Source organism: Euleptes europaea, chromosome 8, assembly GCF_029931775.1.
Source record: "Euleptes europaea isolate rEulEur1 chromosome 8, rEulEur1.hap1, whole genome shotgun sequence".
Classification (NCBI taxonomy): domain Eukaryota; kingdom Metazoa; phylum Chordata; class Lepidosauria; order Squamata; family Sphaerodactylidae; genus Euleptes; species Euleptes europaea.
In genome coordinates, this window is record NC_079319.1 from 73,081,026 (window position 1) to 73,096,564 (window position 15,539).

Below are 15,539 nucleotides of genomic sequence, written 5' to 3' on the forward strand. Positions count from 1 at the left end.
AAGAAATATGTAAGCTGTGATTTAACTTAGGAGTTTCTGGTTCTGAAGGAATGGGGTCACATAAGGGTCACTGGATTCCCCCCACTTCCTGACCACTTCACTTAGTGCTGAATTCACTCCTTGAATGCCCAGTTAAGTACTGCAAATATAATAAAAGAACTTGGCATGTAACACCCTGGCAGATCTCCTTCTAAATTATAATTATATTTGAAATAGCTATGAAACACTCTTTACCAATCGTTTGAGCCCTGCAATAGCCCAGACAGCCCCAAAGATTAAGGGGTGCAAAATATGGTTGACTAATTAGGGCGAAGTTTCTATTCATATTTTAACATACATATTAGTCTTTAGGCACATTTTTTGGTTACATTCCACAGTTTAACAAGCAAAGTGGTAGCAACTCTGTTCAGTCAGGTCTAAATTTCAGATAGGCAACAATGCATCTTTGTTTCTTCTAAGGCAAGGTAATATGAGTCCTTTCAAAAAGTAGATTGTTATATCCATAAACGGTAAAATCCCAGTGCTACTGTAAGACATGTAAATACAGAACCTGAAAGAAAATAAGGGTGGGGAAAAAAGTACATACATTGTTAGTCCTTAATCCCTATGCAAATACAAGTCTGACAACCTACAAATTTTTCACGATATGGCTTCAGTCTTGACTACCTGTATAGCTGGGCAGGATCACGGTCTAAGAACGATAATACCTATTTCCAGCATACAGTTTCAAGGAGTAAATCAATTTTCTATAGTTTCTGATCTCTGATAATAACTGTCATGGAGTAGTAGTATGTTTGAGTTGCTTTACACATTCATTCAATCCTTTTCTTGAAAACATGGTAAGTTTGTAATGGTGGATATTTATAATGAAATTATCACAAGTTAGATTATATAAATAAGCAGTAACATAGGAGATTCCTTACACAGTGCTGTACACAGGATGTTATACACAGACATAGGCTGGAGACAATGAGTCAGCAAAAGGTATGAATATCCAAATAGTAATGAGATCTTCTGTTTCAAACCAACGGATAAGCCTTCATCACATAATTAGTAAATCCTGGCAGGCAACCAGAAGTCATATTTGATGTAAAGAGTATTAGAGTCTACATATGCCTAGCAGACATCCAATACAGCTGACTAGGCACATGCCCCATGAGAGACCTCTTTACCTGCTAAATATTTAATGTTGTCAAGTTTGTGTGATTCAAGCATTGTTTTCAGTCCCGCAACTTCTGTATCTATTTTCCTCTCTGTCTTTGTTAACGCTCGATCTTGCTGTGCATGCTTAAGAAGGAAAAGAAATCAATGTTTCAATACCGCTTTAAACATTTCCACTTAAAAGTTAGGCTCCTTTCTTTGAAAAACAACATTGCAGTCCATTACATAATAGACTATCCTTCAAACGATACCAACATAAAATTATTTACTCCAGCTGTTTTCCTGCAATAATCACTGCTATTCATTTGCAGATTCCCACACTGCCCGTCCTACCAGCTATTTCCAAATATCTATAACATTAAATTTTGACTCTTGTGAAGAACTACTTTGTAACACTTATGCCTTCCTTAGTAATATATATAGGTAACTTTCCAAAAGAAAAGAGCTTATTAAAACTGCCCAGTGCAGTGGTAAATCATATGAAAGTATTCACTTATTCTAAGGAATACCATGGCAACTACTAGAGAAGAGATTAGATCTTCAATATGAACTTTCCAAATCCACACACACAGTTAAGAAGTTGCTTCTTAATATACAGGAACCATTAACTGGAGTCTTATTTTTCTGGAACATAAATGAAGCATTTCTACACTAAAGGCACTTTTGCCATTATTAGTTGCTGCTATATGCAAATAATTTACATTATAGCATTTATCTATGGCTAGAATTCTAAGCATATTTACACAAAGTAGCTTCTGTTACAATCAGTGTGGCATTTCCGAGCAAAAGCAGTTAAGATTTAATGCATTTCTAACATATTGAAACTCAAATTCCCTATACTCCAGTAATGAATCACCAGAAAAAATTTCAGTTAGGCATCTTTTCTCAGATGTACAAGCACACAGATAAAGCACTCATATTGCAAATTTTGGAAATGCCAAAAAGTGTACAGAAGTATTAAAAAGCATTTGTAATTTTGCTACTTCCTCTGTGCCCAAAGACCTTAGCCTGTACGAAAGTACCCTCTACAGGCTGAACTGTGGAATTACAAGGATGGTGTTTCCTACACTGAATGTTAGAAGAAAGACAAAAATTGTGAACACCAATACTGTTGTTAAACCTATTAAAATTGTGGACACCAAACTGTAGTCAAATCATATATCCTAAGAATAATGAATAGCTTATTGCCTTACCTAAGAACATGACTACTCCAATTAATGATGCCCTCTTGATATATTGTATAGATTTTGAGAATAAACGTGCCCTTTAAGAGACAAATTGGGTTAAGCTTATCAAGTGGTATTTATCTGAGGGTGCTCACTACCATGGACTCAAGAACAGGGCAATCTCCAACCACATTGCAAACAGAGGAGAACATCAATCAAAATATACTCTTGCATCTACAGCATTGCAGGCATAGCAGTTACCAAGATGATGCTCTTTACTCAGATAAAATATAAGGGTGCTACCTAGATTAAAATAAAAAAATGTGAATAGATACATGCAGAGAACTGTTCCAAGAGACCCCTCTCAATTTTGTATATTCATGATTGCAAACCAAGGTAAACTTGATCCAGAAAAAAAATCTCATAATTTGCATTGTACTTTCAATACTCCCAGAGTTACTCAACATAAAATATAAAAGGCTCTTAAGAACTTTTTTCTTTTGCATACTCAAGGATTTGTTTTTACTCCAGTGCGTGGATAGATAAATGCCATTTCAAGTATTAGTAGCTATATAGATAAACATGCACAAACAACATGGGGGGCTATTATCATAATCAACCATTAAGTTCTAATTCTTACCATTTCCACAATTTCTGTTCTCATTTTCAATAGTTTTCTATCATTAAGCGAATACTGAAAAATAAGAGTAATTGATTATTATTATTTTTTAAAACACCACTTTGATCCAAGCAGTTACCCTACACATCAACCCTAGTAACTAATGGATTTAAAAAAAACTTTCTAATGGCACTGCAGTAGTTTCTGGCTTTAAATACTTTATCATTCAGTTGTCTGTATGTCAAATCATATCATTTCTTCAAGTAAAGCATAATAGTTCGTATAATAGTTATGATTTTAGAACTATTTATAAGCCTACAAAGGACTAACGGGTTAGCTTTTTGGACTACGCATGCCAAGAGATGTTTGTAGAACACTAGATCTGTGGACAAGTGTTTACTATGAAGATATCATACAGATTGTGTAATTCTGGGGGGCGGGGCTGGAGTGGCTTAGGAGCCACCATGACCCCAGCGCCGGCATCCGTGCCACTTGTGCCGTCCAAAGTGCCACAGACAACGGCGCAGGGTGACTTATGCCAGCTTCAGGGAGCAACGCAGTAGCATGAGGCTCGGGTGCCAGCACTGCCTCCCCAGCAGTGTTTTTACACCGCAAGTCTTCGCACCAGCATCTGTGGGGGAGGCATTCCTGGGGGTGGAGCTGATGTTAGTCAGCTCCCAAAGCCTTTTTAGCCCAGGAACGCCACTTTTTGCAGGCGTCTGCAGCAAGGTGGCATAGCCCCATGAAACTCTATGGAGAGTTTCAGGGGGTTGGGGGGGAATCTGTTTTTATTTTTCCACTGCGCCGCTGCAAGCTGCTCAGGAGGTGGTATGGCAGCACCATCCCTGGGCTCCGCAAAACTACCACCCCCCTTCAGGATTGCTCTGCCCATTATTGTATTCTATCAAACCTCTAAAGAGTACATTGTGGAGAGGACAGTATCAAGAATTTGTTTTCTATAACAAGATTTGTATGAAGTTAAGACAATATACTCACTAATCATAACTGAATTTAACAGCCACAGATTGCATCTGATATAATAATTAAATGAGAGACTTCACAGCTCCCTAAGAACATTTTTGTCAAAGCAGTGCACTGCAGCAGTGTTTCAGAACAATTTTTAATAGATAGGAAGAAATAAACATACCAATTCTTTTACTCTGCTCTTTTCTAGATTAAAATCTAATTTGCTGTCCGTACGAACTTTAAAAGTTTCATCCTAGAGAAAAATTGCACAGAAATATTGACACAAAATTTCTATACTCTGTCTTTACATTTAAACTGATAATTTCACATGAAATACTATTGCATTATTTGCATTGGGCTATTTCAGAAGTTTGAACAGGGTGACACGGGCCCTGCAGCTCCCCCTGTTGCTTTATGGAGCAGTGAGTGCAAAATTGGGGGGGAGGCAGGAAACAGCAGTGTACCATTGCTGTAATGTTACTTCTGGTGCAACTTTATAGTAAAACAATGGACTTCCAGGCAAATCCTAGAGTAGCACCCTGACGTGATGATGTCAATTCCACATTCACACCAGAAGCGATGCCACAACTGTGGCACACTGCCCATAACCAAGTTTCTGCCCCGCCTCCACATCTCCTAGCACTGGCAACCTTAAATTGGAAGTATTTTTTCCAACTCTGCCAAGTGCTTTCTCCAATTTTAGCCCCCCCCCAATGCAGACATTTAAAAAATGCTAAGTTACCATCACCAACAGTATTGGTCTCTTTGGGAAATTATATATTCTACTACTTCTTTCAGAAAAAACTGAAGCCTTCCTCCAACTGAAATGGCTCTTTCACTGAAGAACCATTTCAGTTGGAGGAAGGCTCCGAACTTTGCCAAGCAGTGGTAGGATACATGCCAGTGTGCACAATTCTGGGCTAGATCCAACAACCCTTGTGCTGAAATCACCGGCAGACCTTTTCATACTTCCCTTCCCCAAAGCAGCCTTCTGAGATCTCTGAAGAATTGATGCTCAGAACCACGAGTATCCCTTGGACAAAATGCCAGAGGTCTGCTGTGAATAAGGGGAATCAGGTGACTCTGCCTGAAATTTCTTCCACTAATGGAGTCTCTTGCATCAGTAGAAACTTTGCCAGCAAAAGAACAGAAGGGGAAATGTCACCTGATTCCCCCTTTCATAACCCATGCCCCAAAGGAAGAGAGAATACCGTTTTTCCTTTGTGCTCACAATTTGTAGGATCCAGTCCTCAGTAACTGTACGGTATCCAAGATAAGCCTTTAGCACAACTGATGAAACCAACGGCTGTGATTTAGAGAAGCCTGGAATACCCTTACTTCAAAGCACCCATTACCTTCCTGAAGTTACCACATACAAAGTAACTTACCATTACTTGCTTTTTTAGCTGCTGAAGATCAAGTTTTATTTTCTTTGAATTAAAAGAAATATACTCATTAAAGTTTCATATATTCAGGCTACAGAATTAAAGCCACAATTCCTATGCTGAATATAAGATCTAAAATTATTCTTAAATGTGCATGCATATATAGTAGAACAACATGCTCAATCAAGACTCTCTGCCCTTCTTGCTGCTGCAGCTTGTGAATCTGAGAAACCTGAGATTCTGTAAAAGCAGAAACTGTTATATGACTATGAGATCATGCAACAGAACAACATGCGCATGTGTAAGCAGTTTTTAGACTACATCCATGGTGTTTATTAATATATTTAATCCATGAGATGATCCCATCACTTTATTCCCTTCCCCAATTAGCTCTGTTGCTCCAGAAAAGAGTAAATAGGAAAACTTCAGTTATTTTTTCAAAAGCTAGCCTCCCACATAGTGTACACCTGCTGGTCACACTATTTCTCACAAAAAAGCTGGCATGTTCCTATCACACGCTCACAGCCTATGGAACTATCAGCAAGCATCAGAGTCCTGTTGGCTGGCACAAGAATTTTGCTGCTCTGCCATCCCAGAAGAGATGGGAAAGCGAGTGCAAGACTTCATGCTGAAATTCCAATGTCAATTAACTACATCTGTTAAATTACACTGTATATGTACAAGCCAAGGGTAGCTTTGGCATTTTTCAGCAGAGATCCAATTCTTCTAAATACAATGAAGATTTGGATGGAATAGACTTCCCACCACCAGAAACTCCACACATTGGGTTTTTCCCCCTCCTAAGTTACACAACGCATGCATGTCACACATTCTATTTGTACCAGCTGCCTTCAAGTGAGGAACATGAAGTAGTAAATGAACCCATACCCCACTGAAATAAATTGGACTGAAGCATACTGCACATCCTTTGTATCACACCTCAAATGCTTTCTGTGAGGTACACAAGGCCAGTTCTATGAATTGGTTTCTATGGCTGCTTTATTGTTATCTTTCCCCTTTTGCATGTTTTATACAAAAGTTGCAAGCCAAATTTTTTGATAAATGGCCAACAACTGTATATGTTAAAAGAAAAGCTTATCAACAAACCCTAGCAACAGCCAACATACATCTAGCCAACATGCATGCCATTTACAATAACTGTGATGGCAGATAATTGGAAGCCCACTGGAAATAAGGGACAGTTTTATATAATGTATCCATAAATAACTGCAGAATAAATTTTACCTGATTTTCTGCCCGAAGTGTGGAAAATTCACTCTTCTCCAAAATGATCATATCTTTTTTCAAAACACCAATGTGAGACATTATCTGCTGAAGAGCTATTTCCTTTCAAAGGAAAAAAACAACAACTTTAGACTAACACCACCAAAACCATTATATATTTTTCTCTGTTCTTGTACACTCAAGAATTTAACTGTAACTAGTATTAAGAAATTCTAAACTGGCTGAGGCTCAATCTAGTTGAACACAGGCATAGTGCCCGTGGAAAGAGAAATGCCATTGGGCTCAACAGATTCCCATTTTCCTTCTGCCTCGCCCACATGTACAGCTCACTTACCAGTAATATGCACAGCCCATAGAGAAGGCTGGGTGGGGGTACAGGATGTGCTCATGGACCTCCCATTGCCTGCAGTGGCTCCTCCTGCCATCATACATAAATGCCCTTATGTGGGGGGAATAAGGGGGAAGGGCTAGACTCCATCTGTGGAATGTGTGCTTTATGAAAATGGTTTAGTAAAGCACAGGAATCATAGAGTTGGAAGGGAGCACAAGGGTCATCTAGTCCAACCCCCTGTACAATGCAGGAAATTCACAACTACCTCCCCCCCACGCCCCCCCAGTGACCCCTACTCCATGCCCAGAAGATGGCAAAAAAGGCCCTCCAGGATCCCTGGCCAATCTGGCCTGCAGGAAAATTGCTTCCTGACCCCAAAGTGGCAATCAGCATTACCCTGGGCATGTAAGAAGGGGCCACAAGAGCCATGCACTAACACAACCCTTCCTGCCCTCCCTCACATGATCTGCCTAAGTTCATAGAATCAGCATTGCTGTCAGATGGCTATCTAGCCTCTCCTTAGAAACCCCCAAAGAAGGAAAGCCCACCCCCTTCAGAGGAAGCCTGTTCCATTGAGGAATCGCTGACTATCAGAAGTTCTTCCTAATGTTTAGCCAAAACCTCTTTTGATTTAATTTCAACCCGTTGGTTCTGGTCCGACCTTCTGAGGCAAACAGAAAACAACTCTGCACCATCTTCTATATGATAACCCTTCAAGTACTTGAAGATGGTTTATCATATCTCCTCTTAATCATCTCTCCAGGTTAAACATACCCAGCTCCTTCAACTTTTTCTCATAGGACTTGGTCTCCAGACCCCTCACTATCTTTGTTGCCCCCCTCTGGATATGTTCCAGCTTGTCCACATCCTTCTTAAATTGTGATGCCCAAAACTGAACGCAATACTCTAGGTGAGGTTTAACCAGAGCAGAATAAAGCAATACTAAACACTTTGCGCGAACTGGACACTACACTTCTGTTGATACACCGCAAAATCACATTTGCCTTTTGAGCTACCACATCACACAGCTGACTCATGTTCAGTGTATGGTCTACTAAGACCCCTAGATCCTTTTCGCACATACTATTGCTGAGTCTCCCCCATCCTATTGCCAAGTCTCCCCCATCCTATAATTATGCATTTGATTTTTCCTACCCAAATGCAAAATTTTATATTTATCTCTACTAAACTTCATTTTATTAGTTTTAGCCCAGTTTTCCAGCCTGTCAAGATCACCCTGTACCTTGACTCTGTCTTCTACTGTATTTACATTCAAAACATAAACAAATCAGTTTCCATTCACATATAAGCTAGTACTGTATTAAATGTACAGCTTTCTTGCAAGATTTTGATTCAACTAGCTTTACTCTGCATTATATAAACCAACAGGACTGGGCAGAGAATTATTTGAAGGATTATAACAACAATTAACTACTGTAGCTCCACTAGTAGTACAGCCACAATGCAACATTCCGTGAAACTAAAATTAACATATGGAAGACAATATAAACCATTCCACTACAGTGTAATGTCTAGATCAGCAACTCTGAATAAGCAGTATTCATATCCAGTATCCGATAAAAATTCTTGCAGGTGTTTTTCCCCCCTTTCTTTTTTTGGTGGAAGAGCACACCAGCTGTCTTTTCCCTAACATACTAAGCCACAAGAAAAGGACGGGCAGTGACAAGGCAAGAACTGACTACATTTCCCACAAGTCATCAAGCATCAATTATGATGAAGTCAGCCATAAGAATCTTCAGTCCATTTATGTACCACAGTTAAGGATTAACAGTGCAATCCTAAGGGGGGGGTGCTCAGGGAGCTGACTGACCTTTACATTGTTATATTGCCAAGATACACTGGCATAAGGGACAGTTACACCAGCGCAGCCCCCTAGTGCCACTTTACTGCGCTCAGGCAACGGCATAACCCCGCAGCAGCTGCTCATTGGTACGACTAAGGTACAGGATGTGGGCGGTTCTGGGGACATGGATGGAGTTAGTCAGCTCCCTGAGTCCTTTCGGCCTGGAAACGTCCCATCAGCAGTGCCAAGTTAAGCCAACAAAAAACATGTCATAGGCCATATGAGCCAATTGTACTAAAAAATCAAGCCCCACCCCGCTGCCATTGCCCCAAGGGCTGGTACAGCTTAGGATGCCGACTATGGGAGCAACCAGTCACCTCCCCAGCACCAAATCACAGCCCCACAACTCTACAAAAACTCTGGCCAGGATGCCTCACAACTCATGAGGTAGGGCATACAGAATGGGACGCTGTCTCTCAGCTCCCTGCCATGCAGACATTTCAGAATTCTAGCAGGTATCCTCTCTCGGCTTAGTTACTGAGCTGCCAGCAGGAGAGTTTGTAGATGGGTTTTCAAGACCGCAAACGCATTAGTGTCCCCCCCCACCAACCATGTTGTAGCATCCCATCCAAGTGTTGCGATAACTGGACTGTAACGGACAGGGCTGGCAGAACCAATCAGGAGTCAGCAGGCCCAAGGGCGTAGCCCAGGCTCATCACAGCCTTGAGGTGGGGGAGGGAAGGGTCATAGCCTAAAAATGTTGGCATACTTTTCTTGTATGTGTAGGCCTGTGGTTTAAAAATCTGATTATGGCATCCAGGAACTTAAGAGTGCTTCACCAACCATTGTTACTAGTCCATATAAATCCATGCACCAATTTCACTCCTTCCAGCAATTCCTTCTCTCCACTTGTAAGTAGAATCAATAATGTGTGTACAGACAGAAGCTGCCCATCACACATGGAACCAATATCAGAAAACTATTAGAGATCAGAAAACAGTACTTAAAGAAAAAATGGCTATCAACTCTAAATACCCTTCACTGTTAGCAGTACAGTTTTTGGCAAAAAATCTGTTTTGGAAAACACATTATTTATATACTTGGCTAAAAATAAACATTAAAGCTTCCACTTTTTTATATCTAACCTGTTGTACTTTGGTGACCATGTCCTTGTACATCACAGCCACGTTGCCATTCATGGTGTTTATCAAAGCAGACACGATAATCTCAGACTGCTGAGGGGTGAAACCTAGAATGGTGTACAAGATTGCAATATTGCAGAAAACTCCATGCTTGAACAAAGTTTGACCATGTGCTATTAATATGTAATGTAGCCATACAAAAAAAGCTGGAAATTGATGACATGTAATATTCACAAAAAACAAAGGCTGCCTTAGCAAGTCTTGGCATAACTGCTTGCAGAGAAAACTTCTCTTTCCCATTTAACTCGTATTACATATAGAGTAGCCTAAATCCTGAGGTGGGGCTCCAACTTTCCTAGATATCATGAGGATCTACAATAATAGCGATGGACAGAAAATTAAAATCAGATTCTTACAAAGGAATCATTTTGAGAAGTTACCACACATATGTCCAATCTGAACTATGCTATATTCATAATTGTAACAGAGAAAGAAGAGCAATTGTGGCTACAAAAACTAGTAATAATTTTTAATCGTTGTACACAAGCATACAGAAAAAAAGAAGCTATCCCTTGTACCAGCCAATGGATTTGATTAGAACAAAACCCACTGCTGTTATTTGTATTGTCATCAACTTCCATGACACATTGGGGCATAAGATGACAAGGAGTTTACAACTTAAACTTTACCACAGGGGACACAGCAAAGATAGGGATAAATATGGAAAGCATATGTGTCCATTCTACTTACAGATTTGCTTTGTTTCACTAGGGAAAGGGGTATGCTAGAAGGTTCATGGGGAAAAATGGATTTTAAGGTGGGGTTTGAAGTAGCATCTCCCTCAGTATCTAATTGTGCACAACTTGCATGCGTTGTAGCAATTTCTTTTAGCAGTCCCTTCAAATAGCACTGGCCCATTCCAGAACATTTTCTGGAACAGCTCCAATGTTCTGGAACGTGCTTTCATTAGAAGTATGGATTGCCTGCTTTCTGTCCGTTAGGAGGGCCTGCAAAATGATTCAAGAGAACTCTGAAACATTCAGTATTAGTCAGACTGCTGTAACAGTTTATTGTCTTTGTTTTGATGAGATTTGTGTATTTTTATCTTTCGGCGGTGGTTTCAACATGAGAAAGGGCTTGTGTGGTTTTCCTGTTGCTGGTGCGGCTGCAAATAAAGCACAACAGCAGCTGTTTCCCTGAGTTTCTCTGCTCCAGTTTCCAAATAGTGCCCCCCCCAAGCTATGGGGCTTTTGCATTTTTTTAAATATTGGCACTAGAATATCATTAATTTGATACATTATTGTAACATTAAGTGAAACAGGCTGTGTGAATTTCCAGTTTTCCTTTTTTTTAAAAAAGTAAGCTATGAAGATATGCCTGTTTCCTTATATCTCTGCAAAGAAAAGTGAAAGATACCTTTTTTTAAAATGAAAGCTAGGAATTCACAGACCCTGTTCCACTTACTGTGACAACAGTATGATGATATAGCAATATTCTAATGCACTGGTTCCCAAAGTGCGAGTTCTGAGGGAAAAGAAAGTTCTGAGGAGAAAAACGGAGACAGAAGCCATCTGGGTCTGAGGGCAGAGAACTGAGTGACCTGAGAAGCAGCCTCAAGAAACCAGCAGTCTTGGAGATCTGCAGCACCACAAAAAGCCGGAAGAGCAGCAGTACCACCACAGAGAGTCGTCCAAGTCACAGTTGACAGAGTCTGAGAGACCTGCTGAAGGCCTCAGAGAGTCAGTAGAAGACTCTAATCACCTCCAATTCCAACTTTAAGTGATATTGTCTAAGTTTTATATGTTTGTTCTGCTTCAATTCCCCATCCCTCTTTGTTGAATTAAATCCTACTTCTGTGTTAAGTTCTACTTGTGTATGGTTATAGGTGATCAGAGGGTTTGGGAGTTGTGTCTCAATTTTTCTTCTTCTTTTTTGCCTACTTGAATTTCTACCCCCATCCCCTCACTGAGAAGTGGAAGCCAGTGGGCTGAAGGTACTGCTGCTTTTTTTGTCACATCCCCTTCCATTAACAAACCCAGGGCCCATAATTTCTTCCCTCAACTGGGGTTGGTGGGGGGAAAATGGGGTTACATAAGGACCTAAAATTTCACAATAACAATTTTCAAACATGAAAAAAAAAAAACCAGAGTTTTAAGGAAAATTTAGGAGGTAGAAGGAAAAATTTGGGTAACTGAGGGAAAATTTAGGATATAAATAATAAACAATTTAGTAATCAGAAAATGATGGTAAATAAATATAAATATTGGGGTGAAATGTGGGTATATTTTTGGCAAAAAAATTTTTTGGAACAAATCTTTATAAAGCAAATATAACATACTGACTTTATTCAGAATTGCAGTAATAAAATGAATTTTTTTTAATAAGAAGGCAAAATTAAGATTGTCTTCTTTATTTCTTTTAGTTCAAAACATTATTTTTCTAAAAAAAAATTCAGTCTTCCAGGACCTTTTATTTTGCCCAAAGTGATAGTATTAATCCTTGGTAAAATACCTTTGGTTTTAAATATCCATAATGCATGGATGCACTTTTTCCCTATAGCTAAACACGGTCAACTGCATATTACATCATAAAAATCCCATAAAGGCCATCTTATTGCAATTCTAACATATTTCTTTCCTACGTTGTTGATTTTAATCCTACAAAGGTATCAAAGCCTATCAACATTTCATTTTCATATTCAGAGCTGCATTGTTATTATCTTCCTTAGTGGGTCGTGCAAGCTGCTATTCTGAATAATGTTTTTTATAGGGTAGGGGGCACAGGGTATGAGTTTGTGGAACCAAGGGGGCAGTGACTTGAAAAGGTTTGGAAACCACTATTCTAATATAATTTTTAAAAAATAAAGAGGCCCCCTGGTGGAAGGGGGAAGAAATAGCTGCTGCAGAAATAGGATCAAGGAAACAGCTGTATTCAAGTCCAGTAGTACCTCAGAGACCAACAAATTTTCTAAGCTTTTGAGAGTCAAACAGTATCTGACAATGGGAGCGTTGTCTCTCGAAAGCTTATACCCCAAAAAACTTGTTGATCTCTAAGGTGCTACTGGACTCATCTAGCTGTTCTGCTGAAGACCAACATGGTTACCCTCTGAAAGGATCAGGGAAAATGGCTACCATGTGGGCAGGAAAATCCAGATTTCCCACAGCAGCCATCCAGCCTTTACTGTAAAGTTTCTCAAACCTGCTTTGTACTCAAGTTTTGGGAAAGACTGGAAAAAAGTTGGCAAAGCCCCAGGAGGTGCACAAATGCACCAGAATACTGCAGGGAAGAAGGGGGGAAAAACCCCACTGAACACAGGGCAGATAATCTGTGTGGAAATCTGCACCAACAGACTGCAATATTGTATACCACTTTGAGAAGCATCAGAGAAAAGTGCCCTATAAATACTTAAAGAAAAAGAGAGAGGAGGATGGCATCAAGCAGATGCTCTGGGAGATAGTTTTAGATATAAGAGGCACCGAGAGAATTATAGGTACTTGTATCATAGTATTAAACCACCCACACGTATCTATACATATGTCTATCTATATATCTTTATCTATATCGCACAGAGAATTTACCATTTTCCTCCATAAGGCACACGAGGGCATGGGTGTCAAAATAAAGCTTTTTGGTTCCTGATGGGGGAAAACTAGCCTTTCTTGTTTCTAGTTGTAAGGGTGATGCACAGATGTTGATATCTAAAAGGAGAAAAATTAGAAACCAATTTAATACACAGCCATCCATATTATTAATACATATTTTCATATATAAAACCCCAAATCCTTCCAAACTTTACACACCGCAATTGCAGCACAATTCTGTCCACACTGCCATTCATCTCCAAATAAAACAGTGAGACCTAGTTTTAAGCAGAAAACCTGTGTTCGTTGCTAAGAACATTGTCGATCATGAATAAATCAATGCCATGTTACCACAAGTGAAATAAGGGAGTTTTACAATACTCATCCCATCCATTTTAAAAGTAGGTTTACAACAAAGCAGAATATGTAAGATACTATATCTTTGCTTAAAATAATCAGATCACTAAACACACATCCCAGTTGGCTTTTTCAATGGAACATTACTTTACAACACAATGGGAATTATCTAGCCAAAGCTGTGTGTGTGTTAAGTGCTGTCAAGTTGCTTCCGACTCATGGCGACCCTATGAATGAAAGTCCTCCAAAATGTCCTAACTTTGACAGCCTTGCTCAGATCTTGCAAATTGAAGGCTGTGGCTTCCTTTATTGAGTCAATCCGACTCTTGTTGGGTCTTCCTCTTTTCCTGCTGCCCTCAACTTTTCCTAGCATGACTGTCTTTTCCAGTGACTCTTGTCGTCTCATGACGTGACCAAAATACGATAGCCTCAGTTTAGTTATTTTAGCTTCTAGGGTCAAAGCTAAGCACTTTTAAATCCTATAGAGTTCTGCGGAGAGATTGGCACATACCAAAGCAGTGTAATGTTCAAGGTGCAGGACTAAGATCAGGAATACCCATATAAGTCCTTCCTCATCTACACAACTCACTGGGCAACCTGGGCCTCTCAAACTTTCTCAGCCTAAGCTACCTTACTGGGCTGTTGTGAGAATAAAATAGAGATGGAAAAAATTACATATACAACACTGAGCTCTTTGGAGGAATTGTGAGATATAATGAATAAATAAGCACATAAACATGGAAAACAAAGGAATCTAAAAATGCTGAATTCATGGAAAACAAAGGAATCTAAAAAAACTTAACGTTGGCAATATCATACATCTCAGAAAAGAACCCAGCAGCCGGTGTAAGGTGCACATTATGACCAGGTACAGTGTATCTGAACGGTTATTTGAAAAGTAATTCCAGATCACCTCAGTCCTTAAAGTGCCACTATTTTGTTGCTACAGCCTAACAAAAGCGATCTCGGCATGAATTTATACGCTTTGTTAGCCTATAAGGTGCCACTGGACTCCTACTATATTTGAAAAGAAGAGTCCTCCTAAACAAAAAACTGCTCCCTTTTACATCAGCAAGATAACTTAGGGAAATATTCCATTCTTCTACTTAAAAATAAACAAATGGCCCCGTGACTTTATTATGAGGATCGTTTGAAAACGAAACCCAGCAGACTTCCCAAAAACGTCTATATTTGCATGCCTCCTGCCTGCCTGAAACATCTTCCTCCCCCCCCTCACCTCGCTGTGCGGTTGCGAGGCAACGTCCCACGTTGAACCGGAGGAAGCGGGTCCTCGCCCCGAACGAACCGGCGCTCCCGCCGGACGAGAACCCGCGCGCCGCCGAGCCGTTTACCAGCTCGAGGCCGGCGGAAGCCCGGCGCGCGCCGCCGGCTCCCAGCGCGCCGTTACCCGTCCGCTTCCAGTCTCCTAGGCAACGGCGCGGGACGGGCGAGCGGCCGACCACGTGACGCGAGGCACCGGAAAGGAAAGTCCGTCGCTCCAGCTGTATGAGGAAAACCCTTTTCCTTCCACCGACAACTACCACGACGGCTGCGGCCTGACCTCCGGCCATCCCGGCTTCCGACCTTAGCCTGAAGACGGGGGGCGTTCCCGCCTTGCCTCATCGCTCAGGCCGTCATCCCGCTGTTCCTTTCGCCGTCTAAAGCACCAACTTGTTGGTTCCGGCACAAACACGTTCCGTGCCCGCGCATGCGCTGACATGGGAGGCGGACTGAATGTCGCTACAACAAACACGGGCCGCGGTTTTACACCCCCCCACACAC

The 15,539-nt window shown here is 40.6% G+C and overlaps 1 protein-coding gene across 1 annotated transcript; it reads right to left on the reverse strand.

Annotated features, from left to right (window-relative positions):
• Positions 1–414: 414 nt before the first annotated feature.
• MCUR1 (mitochondrial calcium uniporter regulator 1) lies at positions 415–15,328 on the reverse strand. Its single transcript, XM_056854527.1, has 9 exons — positions 14,995–15,328; positions 13,398–13,517; positions 9,823–9,926; positions 6,543–6,644; positions 5,301–5,342; positions 4,094–4,165; positions 2,968–3,021; positions 1,173–1,287; positions 415–550 (listed from the first exon to the last, which is right to left on the reverse strand). Exons 1-9 carry the CDS (start codon positions 15,326–15,328, stop codon positions 495–497), a joined length of 999 nt encoding a protein of 332 aa, XP_056710505.1. The 3' UTR covers positions 415–494.
• Between the last annotated feature and the right edge of the window lie 211 nt (positions 15,329–15,539).

Bases quoted from the DNA above. Each gene is read 5' to 3' on its own strand.
- MCUR1 (XM_056854527.1), bottom strand. From the start codon at position 15,328: ATGGCCGGAGGTCAGGCCGCAGCCGTCGTGGTAGTTGTCGGTGGAAGG. The intron at 9,927-13,397 runs GTAAATTCTCTG...ACACCATTCTAG, and splicing joins GTGCCTTATGGAGGAAAATG to GTTTCACCCCTCAGCAGTCT. The intron at 1,288-2,967 runs GTAAGAATTAGA...TTCCTTCTTAAG, and splicing joins GAACAGAAATTGTGGAAATG to CATGCACAGCAAGATCGAGC.